This window comes from Dendropsophus ebraccatus, chromosome 8 (assembly GCF_027789765.1).
Source record: "Dendropsophus ebraccatus isolate aDenEbr1 chromosome 8, aDenEbr1.pat, whole genome shotgun sequence".
Classification (NCBI taxonomy): Eukaryota; Metazoa; Chordata; class Amphibia; order Anura; family Hylidae; genus Dendropsophus; species Dendropsophus ebraccatus.
Window position 1 is genome coordinate 63,819,926 of NC_091461.1, and position 16,264 is coordinate 63,836,189.

General features: G+C 41.6%; 1 protein-coding gene and 1 long non-coding RNA gene across 6 annotated transcripts in view; one reads left to right on the plus strand and one right to left on the minus strand.

The window, feature by feature from the left end:
* PSD (pleckstrin and Sec7 domain containing) overlaps window positions 1-16,264 on the plus strand; it is a 269,935-nt gene that overhangs the window by 249,116 nt on the left and 4,555 nt on the right. For all 5 annotated transcript variants that reach the window (XM_069980570.1, XM_069980571.1, XM_069980577.1 and 2 more), the window contains 5 exons: window positions 2,294-2,472; window positions 4,226-4,296; window positions 8,438-8,595; window positions 11,693-11,837; window positions 15,787-15,930. In XM_069980570.1, the coding sequence (XP_069836671.1) occupies window positions 2,294-2,472; window positions 4,226-4,296; window positions 8,438-8,595; window positions 11,693-11,837; window positions 15,787-15,930 (697 nt within the window). The remainder of the gene's footprint in view (window positions 1-2,293; window positions 2,473-4,225; window positions 4,297-8,437; window positions 8,596-11,692; window positions 11,838-15,786; window positions 15,931-16,264) is intronic.
* LOC138799431 (uncharacterized) lies at window positions 114-3,615 on the minus strand. The gene is made up of 3 exons (XR_011364263.1): window positions 3,438-3,615; window positions 2,421-2,461; window positions 114-562 (listed from the first exon to the last, which is right to left on the minus strand). It is a non-coding gene; the product is annotated as an uncharacterized lncRNA (long non-coding RNA).

Consider the following 16,264-nt stretch of genomic DNA (forward strand, 5'->3'; position numbering starts at 1 on the left):
CGTAGTGTGAATGAGTATATAGTCTGTATTTCTATGGGGGGGGTCTTGTCTGGGGTTCCTATTAATGGGTGTAGGGTGTGTATTTATGTGGGAAAATCTGTCCTGAGGTCTGTATCATTTTAGAAGTTCCAGTCTTGGGGGTCTGTATTCTTTTAGGAGTGTGATGAATGGAGTAAGACCTCCCTATTTGTGTTTTCATAGCCATAGCTTGGGGCCTATGCTATATAAATAGTGTAGTGTTATATTTATTGCGATATTAACCTGTTGTCATTTGCAGGTACCCTTGCTTTAACATTGATAGTGATCTGGTTAATTAGGTTGCCTACCAGCACTCTGTAACACTGTATTGATGCTATTATGTTCTGCGTGTGGTGACCTGAGCGGAGGTGCAGTGCTGCATAGGTTTACATGTAGGGGAAGTAGCTGTGTCTAGTAACAGGAGCATTGGGGTGCGTGCCCAAATAGTGCACATACCTGCCCACGGGTTGGATACCAAAAAGAGCTGTTAGGAGGCTGAAGGGCAGCAGAGACACATTGAATCTCCAAACAACTGGGTTCTCAGCTGAGCAGAGAAAGACAATGTGTGAGTACGCAGTGCTCTAACAGTATTTAATTGATAAAGGGTAGCTGAGGGGTGACTGATTAACCACATATAAGCATGTTAAGGTCCATACATATATCTCTCCGATGATCCATTTATATCCAAGACTTTATCTGTAACAAGGGGATATCATCTGTGTCTAGAGAAAAGAAGGTTTTTCTAAACTAACATTGAAGGGGATTCTTTACTGTAAGAGCAATGAGACTATGGAACTCTCTGCAAGGGGAAGTGGTAAACTCACTACAAGAGTTTGTGTCTTTTTCCTCCCTAATAACAATTTTACTATTTAGGATGAAGTAACACATAAAGACTGAGGTGTGCGAATGCTCACTAAGGGCCAGTTCACCTCGTCCGCGCCCTCTCCGTTCACTTACAGCAACACACTAAGCATGACGATCTTGCTCAGTGTGAACTGGCCCTTAGACCAAGGCTACTACTGATTTCTACTATTTAACTAGTACAGCCATACTTAGAAATTAAAGGTGTACTCCGGTGAAAAGAAATTGCTTTCAAATCAACAGGTGTCAGAAAGGTATACAGATTTGTCAATGACTTCTGTTTAATCGTGCTTTTACACAGAGAGATTTATCTGACAGATCTTTGAAGCCAAAGCCAGGAACAGACTATAAACAGAGAACAGGTCATAAAGGAAAGACTGGGATTTCTCCTCTTTTCAAATATATTTCTGGCTTTGGCTTCAAAAATCTGTCAGATAAATCTCTCTGTGTAAACACACCATAAAAATCTCAAGTATATCAGTACTTATCAGCTGCTGTATGCCCTGCAGAAAGTGGTGTATTCTTTTCAGTCTGACACAGCACTCTTTGCTGCTACCTCTATCCATGACAAAGCAGTAGCAAATTCCTGTAGAAATCCCCACATCTCCTACCCTGGACAGTTCCTCACATGGACAGAGGTGGCAGCAAAGAGCACCTTGTCAAACTGGAAAGAATACAGCACTTTGTGTAGAACATACAGCAGCTGAGAAGTACTGAAAGGCTTGAGAATTTTGAATAAAAGCAATTTACAAATCAGTATAACTTTATGACACTTGTTGATTTAAAAACATTTGTTTTCACTGGAGTGCCTTTTTATTGTATTCCTCTGGACTGCTGCATAGCACAATAGTTAAAGGGGTAGTGCGGCGCTAAAAAAGTATTCACAAAATAACACACATTACAAAGTTATACAACAGATTGTGCGTACAGAGCTGATTTAAACTCAAACAGTAGTGCTATAATTAGACTCTATGGCCTAGGCCTTAGTCCTAGCTATAAGAACTGAACTATTTATGCATGTGTATTTTCATATTACTTATATAACTGTTCATACAGAGCTGGTACATAATGACAATGAAGAACAGGCAGATCTTTTATGCTGTTGTTATCTGAAACAGACAAGGCCATTTAGAGGTGCCTACAAGCTATATCATGCTAAGCTTCGTGACTGTTTATGTCATGCTTCGTGACTATTTTCTCCTCAATTGAGCTGTAACAGAAGAATTTCTTACTGTATGAGTATAAGTGGTTTCTTGCATACAATATTTTGCATCTTTCCATTCACAAAGTATTTTGGACCACATTCAATCATGGTTTAACCGTAACAAAATGTCACTTATAAAAGGCATAGGATAGGATCAATTTCAATCGTTTTTTTGGGGGAACGGTAACATGCTTTATTTTATCCCTGCAGAGATGAAGAGGAGCTCAGAAGATCACTCTCAGAACTTGCAGATCCAAATCCCAAATCCATAAAACGCATCAATAGTTGTGGAAAACCATTCCTTGACTTCTCTCAAGATCCTAATATCACGACTTACAAGTATGGAGTGTTGGTGCGCAAAATCCATGCAGATCCTGACTGCAAAAAAAGTGAGTAGTAGTGTTAGATAGTGTTATAGGTTAGGTTTTCTCTTGCCTCTTTGTCAAAGTCAAATGCTCAGAATTTTGCTGTATTTCCCATTACTAGAGCAGTGCATTGTGGGGACTCTGCTCTTAGGCCATATCTGTCTGTTTTTAGAATTACAGAAATACAGTAAAATAAATTAATAAACCCCCCAAAAAACAAGGCAAAGTCTTTCCAAAGTGACTGTATTGTATAATATAGAGTTGAACTGTAAAATATCTTCCATAGGTAACGTATATCTAACAAGTGACTGGGCATAGCTACCGGGCATAGTTTCTCTCTAGCATGGCCACACTTGAAAACCGATGACTGCAGTATTTTGTCGATCCATCAAGTTGACAGCTGCACTGCTATGCCCCATTTAGGCGTATGGAGTGGCAGAGGTGCCATGGGGTGCCACATATCTGGCTTAATTTACCTGATATTTCCATCTGGGCTGGATTCAGATTGCCAGACATATGTGAAAAACCCATTAGGAATTAGATCATTTATAAGGCCAAACTCTGTGGTAGCATCTCTACAAAGTGTGGTGTGTGCTGATTCATTTCCTTGTTGGTTAAAGTGACGATCATCGAGCCTTATTGCAGTAGTCTATGTAAAATGCCTGTGACTATGCCTCATAAAGGCTTTGTTGGAAAGATTCCATTGTATTATTTGCTTCTGTAGATGCTCATTTTTGGATGATTCAGATTGCCTCACATTTGGTCATCACATAAGTATAGAAAGGTTACCAAATAGTAGTCTGGTGAACATTTACAGGGGTAATTAATTTACTAATGTAGATAAATTTGTAGGCCTCGTCCAGTTTAAGTGTCTCTGTCGTTATAACTTTGAAAATCTAAATCAACAGTAGATTAGATATAAAGCAAGTTATATATGCAATATACATTAATTTTTTTGTTACCATGCTGTAAAACAAGGCTATACTTACCAGAAATCCAGGTCCAGTCTCCTGATGGCAGACTTTCTAACTTGTGCTGAAACAGACCAAACACAGGAATTCCAGCCAGTACAGAGTCACGGCTCAATGTGTCCGTCAGTCACATGACTACCTTCTCTCTGTGAGCGCTCAGATGGCCTGGTATAAACAGGACTTCGTGCTTTCTGACTGTTTCCTGTTTTTTGAGAAAAAAAAAAGAGTCAGAAAATAGGAACTGACGTGTTTTCCATGATAACAAAAAAAGAAATAATAAATGTAAACCGCAAACTTGCTTTATATCACATCTACTGCTGATTTAGATTTTAAAAGATATAAAGCGACACTTTAAATATGTTATTGTCTAGGTTACCGACCACTGCTCTGCACTAAAAGCATAGCTATAGTATATATGTATATACACACACTATGGGGGAAGTTTATCAAACTGGTGTAAAGTGAAACTGGTTTAGTTGCCCCTAGCAACCAATCAGATTCCACTTTTCTTTCCTCACAGATTCCTTGGTAAATGAAAGGTGGAATCTGATTGGTTGCTAGGAGCAACTGGGCCAATTTTACTTTTACACCAGTTTGAACGAACCCTTAAGGGCAAAGTGATGATTTTTAACAAGCTGTTAACCATGGTAAAGAAAGGGCAGCATATCAGGTTAAGGAACAATCAGACAATCCCACTAGTGTTATGGCCCCAGAGAACCTCCTTAACATTTCAGACAGTGTGAATGATGCTACATTGTGTGAATTCTATGAAATAAAGAAAAGTTTTCCTCATTCATTTCTTCTAGCACCCAGAGGAAAGAGAGGCTGGAAAACCTTCCATGGAATACTGAAGGGAATGATCCTTTATCTCCAGAAGGTATGGTTTACTGCAGAAACAACACTAATGTCTTGTGTAGGTAGATTTTGTAGATGCTATTGCTGCAAACACGTATCATATTTTAATACAGTTAGGGGGCGTGCACACTCTGGTATCCAGGCGGATATCCGACGCAGATTCCGCCGCTTGCATCTCTGCCCCTGTCGTCATATGCTCAAAGAATAAACCTGTTCAATCTTTGGGCAGATGGTGGAATCCGTCTGTGTATAGAATGGAGTCTATGGCACGGACGGAGATGCACCGGAGCAGGGCCAACGGCGGAATCCGTAGCGGGTTATCTGATCGGATTCCGTAGTGTGCAGACACCCTAAGTTGTATTGCTGTACTGGACTTGGTTACTATTGTGACTGTCCTTTTATTTTATACTGTGTCATCGTGTGTCTACAATATATAACATAATACATACCTACATACTGCTACATGTTGTTTGTATGTATGTTAAGAAAATATTTTGCACATTATGATTTTTGATAATTCTATTCTAATACATGGTAAAATTATAATAGGCCAATCCCAAGTGGTTTAAAAAGTCTGGTCTTGAAGCCCTTAAAAAATCCCAGTCTATTTTTATTCATTCCGATAACCAGGTCTGATAACCAGTCTTTCCGCTCTTCCTGACCCCTTGTGTATCCCCTGCAACCAGAACCAACTATAAGAGTGTTTTTCTACACAGAAATGAGTGACATGCCTTTGGATTGCAAGCTTGTATGATGCAGATTTTGGATTAAAGGGGTACTCCGGTGAATATTTTTTTTAAAATCAACTGGTGTCATAAAGGGTTACAGATTTGATAATAACTTCTATTAAAAATCTCAAGTCTCCCAGTACTTGTGCTGTATGTCCTGCAGGAAGTGGCGTATTTTTTCCGTCTTGACATAGTGCTCTCTGTTACCACCATGACAGGAACTGTCTAGAGCAGTAGCAAATCCCCATAGAAAACCTCTTTTGCTTTGCACAGTTCCTGAGACAGACAGAGGTGGCAGCAGAGATCACCGTGTCGGACTGGAAAGTATACACTACTTCCTGCAGGACATACAGCAGCTGATAAGTACCGGAAGACTTACATTTTTTTAAATGGAAGTAATTTGCAAATCTTTATAACGGTCTGACATTAGTTGATTTGAAAATTTAGTTTTTGCTGGAGTACCCCTTTAAGTCTGTTTTAGTGGGAAGCGGTATCCATGCAGGCTTGTGTGAATGAGGCAAAGAGAGGTCTTATCAGTATTATCTAAGCAGAGCAGGAAGTGATGTCGGGGGATTATTTTGGTAGCTTCCCCTTTGCATCATGACGTAATGTGCAGCAGTAGTTATTGCCTATAATATATAGAGCCAGGGTCAGACTGGGCCACCGGGGGACCGAGGAAACCCCCGGTGGGCCCCGAGCAGGATTAGGCCTCGCCCCCCAGTCAGGGAACACGCAGCGGGGGCCCCCGGGCCCCCCGTGCTCCTGGGGGGCCCACTCAGCCTCCGATTGCCGGCCCGCACCTTCCCTTTTAACTGCAAGCGATCGCAACGATCGCTTCCAGTTAAATCAAGCAGTGTTCCCATTGACAGCGCGAGAAGCCATAGGCTTCCCACCCTGTCAATCACGCTTGTGACCACAAGCAGCGTCTTGCTTGCGATCACAAGCGTGCCACCGCCGCCGCCGCCCGGACAGATGAGCAGCTGCATTTCCCTGCAGCGTCATCACCACTGAGCTCTGTGCGCGGTCCGGCAGCTGGGACTTCCGGTTCACGTAGCGCATACCGGAAGTCCCAGCCGCTTCAGCGGGCGCGAGCTCAGTGTTGATGGTGCTGCCCGGGACCAGGAGCTGCTCATCTGTCCGGGAAGAGAGGAGAAGAGGCCCGCGACCGACGGGGGAGCGTGGTGACAGGTGAGTTGGGTTTTGTTTTGTTTTTTTATCATAGGGGGGAGATGGACAACATGGGGGGGGGGCTGGCTATGGGGGAGATGGACAACATGGGGGGGGGGCTGGCTATGGGGGAGATGGACAACATGGGGGGCTGGCTATGGGGGAGATTGACAACATGGGGGGGCTGGCTATGGGGGATATGGACAACATGATGGACAACATGGGGGGGGGGCTGGCTATGGGGGAGATGGACAACATGGGGGGGGCTGGCTATGGGGGAGATGGACAACATGGGGGGGCTGGCTATGGGGGAGATTGACAACATGGGGGGGGCTGGCTATGGGGGATATGGACAACATGGGGGGGCTGGCTATGGGGAAGATGGACAACATGAGGGGGGGCTGGCTATGGGGGAGATGGACAACATGGGGGAGATGGACAACATGGGGGGCTGGCTATGGGGGAGATGGACAACATGAGGGGGGCTATGGGGGGAGATGGACAACATAAGGGGGATATCTATATTGAAGGACAACATGAGGGGGCTATATATATGGGGGATGGACAATATGGGGTGCCATTTATAAGGGGGACAACACAGGGGAGGCCATCTATAATGGGGACAACACAGAGGGGACCATATACTGTAAGGGATATATATATACTGTATATATATATATATATATATATATATATATATATATATATATTTACATACATACTAGAGTTGAGCGAACCTTCTAGCATGCTGGAGTCCATCCGAACCCGAACGTTCAGCATTTGATTAGCGGGGGCTGCTGAACTTGGATAAAGCCCTAAGGCTATGTGGAAAACATGGATATAGTCATTGGCTGTATCCATGTTTTCCAGACAACCTTAGAGCTTTATCCAAGTTCAGCAGCCACCACTAATCAAATGCCGAGAGTTTGGGTTCGGATGGACTCGAACCCGAACCCGCTTCGCTCATCTCTAATACATACATAGTGTCAGGGCTGCCTACTAAAGAGGGTGTAAAGGGGCCAATACAGATGTGCAGTGTGTATAGAGATGGGGATGGTGCCAGAGTGAGGAGCCTAATATGTCTGTCTGGCAGATTCTGTGACTTCGTGGCTCGGAGAAGTTCTCATAATGGCCCAGGACAGATGGAGAAGAAGATGAAAATGGAAGAACTCTGATCAGAGAAGACGTCCCCTGTGAGTTACCTGATATATTTGCACTGTAATGTATATGGAGTACAGAACCTGTGTACAGCTGCATCCACCTCTATATGACTGGATGAGATGATTGTGATCTGTGTACAGTGGATTATTCAGTAGCAGTGGTGGTGTTAGTCAGTAGCAGTGGTGGTATTTGTTGCTTGTAATCCGGTACTGTGTTTTATTGGTCTTAGTATACTGGATTTGGTCAGTAACAATATAGTGATGGTATTGGTTGTGGTGTGGCAGTAATATTTCCCCCCTGTATACTGGTATTATTGGTAATATTGGTATACAGGATTTGGTCAGTAACAGTATGGCGGTAATCTGTATGGTGATAATATTTCCCCCTTGTATACTGGTATTATTGGTAATATCACTCTCAGTATACAGGATTTGGTCAGTAACAGTGTGGCGGTAATATGTATGATGATAATATTTCCTCCTATATACTGGTATTATTGGTAAAACCAGTCTCAGTATACAGGATCTGGTCAGTAATAGTATGGCGGTAATATGTGTGGGGATATTTCCTGCCCTGCTGATTAGCAATCATTTGCAACCCTACACTGCCCCATATCACACCGTGTTAATGTACCCTTATTAATGTTACCATAGATAAGTGCGGTGGCTGAAGGGTGGGCCCCAAGAATGATTTCCCCTGGTGGGCCCAAGGCACTCCAGTCCGACACTGTATAGAGCACATCAGAAATGTAAAAGGATTGATGACCCTGTGATAGTAAATGACCATGGTATATGAGTATTTTCCCAGAGTTTCACTTTAAGCAATTCCCATTGTGAATGTGGACTTTCTAGTCATAAGCCTTTCATTTGCCGTTCATCCCTTTTTATGTGGCTTCTTAGTATTACCCTTGTTGCTCAGAATCGTTCTTTGATAAAATTAGTAATACATGTTGTTAAGAAATCTCTATCAATGTGACCTTAATAGTCAAACCGAGATAAAACATTGCTCAGCATGTAATTTCAATGAAAAATCTGATGTTGCACAGTATCTATTCGCTGTGGGCTTCTGACACTTGGGTACAGAATATTCTTGCTGTCTACATTTTAGGAGGAATATAAACCAGGAAAGCCAATTTCTGAAGAAGACTTGAAAAATGCAATCAGCATACATCATTCTCTAGCTACCAGAGCATCCGACTATAACAAAAGGCCAAATGTCTTTTACCTACGGACAGCAGACTGGAGAGTATTCCTCTTCCAAGCTCAGTGAGTCTTAATAACCATTGCAATAAATGTCTGGTGATGGTCAGTGACTGGTCCCGTCTCATCATACAGAAAGTACTATAGTTTACTTAGACTTTTCTAACTCCACCCCTGATTTATTGGCAAATCCTATCAAAATGCATACTCATCTATTATCAAGTTAAAAGGATTGTCTGGGGGCAGAAGGCTTCAGCTATATTTTGCTCCCCAGACAACCCCTTTTTTAACTTTACTTTTTAAAAGAATTTCATGTTGTCCATTAATCAGGTTTTCTTTTTCTTTTCAAATGGTCAAGTTGGGATTTGAAGAAAAAGAAAGAGAAACATAATCAAGGCAGTTGCCTGAGCCCCACCACTGCCCTTCCATCACTCTCTGCGTCCCAGTCATCTCCTGCCCTGGTCCAGACTTGTCAAGTTTATTGCTAGTTTTGTGGACCTATGATTGCAGGGCTGAATTACCTACAATCACAGATTGAGCCAACAAGAAATCTCCCTATATTTCCCAATTACTCTTAAAGTACTAAAAGTGACTGTACCACCAGGTCCAGGCTGAAGCACTGGAGGCGGGCCGACCCACCCTTAGTGGGAAGAAACTCCAGCCCCTCCATGACGTGACTCCATTAGAATCAATGGAACCCTATCATAGAGGGACGGGGGTTTCCTCCTATTAAGGGTGGGTCGGCCCGCCTCCAGTGCTTCAGCCTGGACCTGGTGGTACAGTCACTTTAAAACATGACTTTCATTTGAAGCAACCTAATACATACACAAAATAGTTCAAATCCAGGACAAAAGTGTATGGTGCCTATGTAATATGTTTGCTAGGCTAGTAAACCAGTATCGCGATCTGTGCCAAAGCCTACTGCAGACAGGCTATGGGGAATCACAACACCTTTATCTCTGTGAATTAAAACAAGTGCTCTGCCCCCCCCCCTAAAAAAAATAGACGTGCCTTTGTCAAGAGGTATGTGGGCACTGTACACCACTATACACTTTTGAGCTGGGTTCACACTACGTATATTTCAGTCAGTATATTTCAGTCAGTATTGCAACCAAAACCAGGAGTGGATTAAAAACACAGAAAGGCTCTGTTCACACAATGTTGAAATTGAGTGGATGGCCGCCATTTAATGGCTGTTGTATTAAAATAATGGCAGTTATTTACTGTTATATGGCGGCCATCCACCCACTGTGAACAGATCCTTTCTGTGTTTTTAATCCACTCCTGGTTTTGGTTGCAGTATGAGGACCACAATACTGACTGAAATATACGTAGTGTGAACCCAGCCTTGTCCTGAATATTTTACATTTTTGTGTGTGTGCATTAGGTTAGTTCAAATAAAAGTTATGTTTTAAGTACTTAAAGGGTGATTGGGAAATATAGGGAAATTTCTTCACCCACTTTGGTGGCTCAATCTGTAATGACTTGTGTCAAGTTGGGACAAGGAAACAGAGATATGTGGGGACCTGTAGCAGCAACAGATGATTAAAGGGTTGTCTGACTAAAACCATCTGCTCTCGCTGGCGATCACTTTCTGAGATTTCACGTCTTGTATATCTCTGTAATGTCTATTTTTGTCTATGTATGTACCCCCAGAATTGTAAAGTGCTGCGGAATCTGTTGTTGCTATATAAATAAAAAATTATTATTATATTGGGAGTAAGCCTTCCAACATGTAAAGGGGAGGGGGGGCAAGGTTCTAAGTGTCCCCCCTTCCCCATCTGGGACATGATCACTATGTGTGGGCAAAACAAGCATATTGTCCAATAGCTGCACAGTGTATCCGATATTGCGGATGATCACAACTTGCCCCCCCCCCCCATATCTTGGAAGGAAGGGGGGAGAAAAAAAAACTTTTAGAGCTGGTGAGCAGAACGCTTTAGCCATCTTCTGCTCACCTTAAAGATTTTGGCTCTTTTTTTTTTCATTTTATTTTTGTTATTATTATTCCTACTACTATTTATATTTGTATTTTTAATATTGGGATACCACAGTGGCCAGATTTATCAATCTGCCGTAAATAAAAACTAATACGTTCTGAGACAAAGTGCTGGCTGTATCAGGCTATGTGACTAACAAATATCATGTGCACACTAGGTGACCTGCTTCATAGTGCTTTATTATCCAAAATGGCTCCATATTTGTATTTCCATACATCCAGCAAACACAATTCACATTTCTGCAGATAGCTAGCTGGCACATACACACATACCCTCACTTCTATACTGAGATCCGACACAAGTCTTTTTGCTCATATTCTTCTTTTGTATGCAAATTATACAGTGTTATCAAAGGTCATTAGAGCAAAATGTCCATTGTAGGTATATTACTAACCATGATGTACTTATCTGCATAATTTTGATTTGTGTTTACTGGATGTACAGAAATACAAATTTTGAGCTATTTTGAATACATTATAGCACTTTTAAGCATAATATATAAAACATACCAGGAAAAACATACCTTCTTTTAGCTGATAAGAAGTTATTTGTCCTGGTATAAGTAGTTGGGGTGGTCACAAAGAGGGTACAGAGTCGCTTTAAAGGCATTTTCCAATTTAAACCTACCAAGTACAGCACTCAACTTTCTGGCAGCTCCATAGAGAATGAATGGAGCTGTGGGTCACACACAAACCCGCGTCTCCATTCATAACAAAGGAACCAGGGAGCAGACCTAGAGATCTTAGATTCTTTGTGCAATTGGCAGCCATTTGAGAGAATGACATAGTGGGTGACACTGAAGGAAGTAGATTACCAAATACATTACCAAAACCAAATGCCCTCCAAACCAAAAGTAATTCTACAGTGTAACTGCACACAAAAGTTTTTACTTATCAGAGTGGAGCACTATGATTCTGATCATTGAAAAGCATAGAAGCTTCATAAATGTGTGAAAGATATATAAATCATCCTTCTTTGTTGTTGTGATTTTTTTTTACCACATGTAAAAAGTTAGTTTGGTATGTATCAAATGTAGATGTATCAGTGATATGAGGATCACCTGGGAAATGCAGCCTACCACCCAAATCTCACCTGTTTTGGTATTGCAGTTAATGTTGTGTTAAAGCGGTCTTAAAACCATCTCTATTTTTTTTCCCCCTAAGAAATACAGAACAGATGCATTCATGGATTACCCGCATTAATGTGGTGGCAGCAATGTTTTCTGCTCCTCCATTCCCAGCTGCAATTGGATCACATAAGAAATTCAGCCGACCACTCCTGCCAAGTGCCATCACCCGCCTATCCCAGGTATCTGATTGTTTCTTATGGTATTACAATAATTCTATGCACTTATCTTCTCACACTTATTACCTATTTATTGTCAGTGTATGCATTACCATGTGACCGTATTGCCAATGTTTTTCTCTAAAAAAAAGTTTTTTTTAAACCAATACTATGGTAGAGCTATGACCAGTGAGGCCGCCTTAGCTGTAGCGGATATTGTATTCTGTGGGTGTCCTTGGTTTTTGTTATTGTCTTTGTATTGGTTCCTATGTATAAAGTTGGCAATGAATAATTGCTGCAGGCAGAAAGCATGTTGGACAGACATCTATTGCCCCTAACTTCCTTATTAATAAGCATGTACTTACAGTATTCATGTACAGATATGTTTCTAGAAAAGTATTGAGGTCTTCCTGTATTGTATACTCCAAACTGGCTAAAAAAAAGCAAATGAAGAGAGTCATTGCTATTGAAAAAAGCTTGGTTGGAGCAGTGGCCATATGGCCAGTCATAAGCTATTCTGTATACTGTATCCCAGTGGGTGTGTGATCACAATTGTGCTAGGTTGTGTGGCCACACAAGGTACATAACCTGCCATTACTGAAGAAGGTAAGAGGTGCCACACAAACACTATGGTGGTGGGGATTTATTAAGCCCCTAACTCAGTGCTCTAGCATGAAAAAGTCACATATTTGTGCACAAGCAGCTTGTACAACTTTTTTTCCCGAGTGGTTTAAAAAGAAAGTGTGGCCTCATCGCATAGCAAGATTACTACTATATATGCTAGAAAGCTGGTGTATATTGTAGTTGCAATCTATGTTAGCTTGGAGCTAGCAAAGATTCCAAAGTACAGAGTAGTTGTTCATTAAAGGGGAACTCCAGGTAGAGGTTAAAAATAAATGAAACTTCTGCAGAAGCATAAAGCATCACTTACCTATCTATCCCAGTTTTGAAACTAACAAAAATCCATTAGTTTTTTTTTTTTGGGGGGGGGTTGTTCTGTTTCGTGTTTCTGCACTTCCTGGTTCATCAGTTGTACACAGTACTACAGGTTCCAGAATGCAATGCTTTCCCTCAGCTGTTTATCACAGTCCTCCATCCTGCCTATTCCCTGCCCAAACCTGTTGCAGAACATCTAGGCTGTGTTCACACATTGCAGTTTCATTGTGTTACTGAATTATTTGCAGTAATTTATGATTTCATTGTGGTCCCACCCACACAGCATGCTGTTTTCTCTACCTGTAACACCACACAGCATGCTGTTTTCTCTACCTGTAACACCACACAGCATTGTATTCTCTACCTGTAACACCACACAGCATGCTGTTTTCTCTACCTGTAACACCACACAGCATTGTATTCTCTACCTGTAACACCATACAGGACGCTGTATTCTCTACCTGTAATACCACACAGCACACTGTATTCTCTACCTGTAACACCACACAGCACGCTGTATTCTCTACCTGTAACACCATACAGGACGCTGTATTCTCTACCTGTAATACCACACAGCACACTGTATTCTCTACCTGTAACACCACACAGCACGCTGTATTCTCTACCTGTAACACCACACAGCACGCTGTATTCTCTACCTGTAACACCACACAGCACCCTGTATTCTCTACCTGTAACACCACACAGCACGCTCTATTCTCTACCTATAACACCACACAGCACGCTGTATTCTCTACCTATAGCACCACACAGCGCGCTGTATTCTCTACCTGTAACACCACACAGCACTGTATTCTCTACCTATAACACCACACAGCACGCTGTATTCTCTACCTATAGCACCACACAGCGCGCTGTATTCTCTACCTGTAACACCACACAGCACTGTATTCTCTACCTGTAACACCATACAGGACGCTGTATTCTCTACCTGTAACACCACACAGCACACTGTATTCTCTACCTGTAACACCACACAGCACGCTGTATTCTCTACCTGTAACATCACACAGCACTGTATTCTCTTCCTGTAACACCACACAACACGCTGTATTCTCTACCTGTAACACCACACAACACGCTGTATTCTCTACCTGTAACACCACACAGCACACTGTATTCTCTACCTGTAACACCACACAGCATGCTGTATTCTCTACCTGTAACACCACACAACACGCTGTATTCTCTACCTGTAACACCACACAGCACGCTGTATTCTCTACCTGTAACACCACACAGCGCACTGTATTCTCTACCTGTAACCACACAGCATGCTGTATTCTCTACCTGTAACACCACACAGCATGCTGTATTCTCTACCTGTAACACCACACAGCACGCTGTATCCTCTACCTGTAACACCACACAGTGCTGTATTATCTACCTGTAACACCACACAGCACGCGGTATTCTCTACCTGTAACGCTGATATTGGAATAAAGTAAAGAACTTTTTTAATTTTTTTTTTCTTTTCATTTCCACGCACATATTATGATCAAGCATCTGTTATCTTTGAAGTTGAGCCCCACAATAAGGCTCTGATCCTCTCTGCCGTTTAGCATCATTTACTTGTGTTACTGCATCATTTTTGTGAATACGCTGCAGTACTGCAATGACACTCGAACATGTGTGAACACAGCCCTAATTTCACTGCACACTTCTGCACAATTAGAGAAATCAGTGCAACACCTGCTTCAGGCTGGTCAGAGATGGTGAATCACCCAGGGGTTTGGGGGATCCAGCCAAGCCTCCTGTGACATCACACCCTTCCCACTGTCTGCATCATCAGCCTGGTCTCAGAAAATACACACAATGTGAGACAGAGGCATGGAATATTTGTCTCCTAAGAGAGCAGAAGGAGCAGGAGACAATGTGGATTGGCACAGAGGCCATTTTTTTTCACTTCAGAGGCCATTTTTTTTCACTTCCTAGGACTCTATTAGCTACCAGTGTGGCAGAACCGTACAGATACGGTAATACACACATAGACACATATATTTAACTTTTAATGTACTTTTAATAGAAAACAAGTTTTTCTTATCCGGAGTTCCCCTTTAAGGTTTATGCACTTCCTAGTAAATTGGCCAAATCCCAGGAAAAGTAAGAATATAAGTCTCAGTGAGGGTGGTTCCAGTAGACCGCTTGTAGCTGCACTTTCATGTGATCTTTAAATAAAAACATAATATAGAAACTGCATCTGTAACAGAGGAAAAAAGAGGAAAATAAGTTTTTTCACCAACACAGAAAAAGTATTCTTTACTGTAAAAGCAGTGAGACTATGGCCTTCTCTACCAGAGGAAGTGGTCATTGTTACCTCAATAAAAGGGTTAAAAAGGGGCCTGGGTCCATTTTTTATTACAGGTTACAGTCATTAGGTTCTGAAAAAGGGTGACTTTGGCGCTTCTTTCGATTGCGTAAAGGGAAAAATCACTTACAAACCAAAATGAGGAACATGTTGATATTTATTGTCCAAAACCTTCAAAACAATGAATGTGTGTATTTTATTTATTTATTGTACAGTTATATCCAATTATAGGAACTTTGGACTGTCAAAGATAAGGTCAAAAAGTGTAAAGATTTGGGAGGAAGGGATAGGCCCTGGAGGGATATAATTAAAAGTATTAATGAAAAGGTCAAAGGCAGAATAGAGGTTTTCCCTAGGGTAGATATGTTAGGAGACGATTCAGGTGTAGAGATGGGTAAAGGGAAAATAAATGAGGTATTTGCCAGATTGTTAATAGCTAGGAGGTGGCACTCGCCCATGGCACCTAGCAAAACATTACAAAGTTTTACAAAAAATTCCAGGCGGAATAGTATTAGTAGGGTTTTTTTCTTTTTTTATGTCTTAGGGACTGGGGTGGGAGGGGGTAGGGTGTGGGTTTGAAAATCCCCAAAACAAATGGAGAATGACTTGCAAATATTTGTATCTCTCTGATGAATGTATGTTTTTATGTGACTAAAATGGAATAAAGACTGTAAAAAAGAAAAATATATATATATATTTATTGTACAGGAGGAACAGGTGAAAACACATGAATCGAAATTCAAGAGCATGTCATCAAGCTTAATAGAACATCGCACCGCTCCTCCAGATAAGAAGGTAAAAGGGAAAGAGGTGGACGAATTTAAGCAAAAGGAAGACTATCTAGAATTTGAGGTATGTTGCTTATATTTTTCGAGTGTGGAAATTTTTAAGATAAAAAAATGTTTCCAGGTTAACCAGTGTCAGAAAGTTATACAGATTTGTTTATTACTTCTATTTAAAAATCTCAAGTCTCCAAGTACTTATTAGCTGCTGTATGTCCTGCAGGAAGTAGTGTATTCTTTCCAGTCTGACACAGTGCTCTCTGCTGCCACCTCTGTCTATGTCAGGAACTGTCTAGAGCAGTAGTAAATCCCCATACAAAAACTCTCCTGCCATGGACAGCGGTGTCAGAAATGAGCACCGTGTCAGACTAGAAAGCATACGCCACTTCCTGCAGGACATAAAG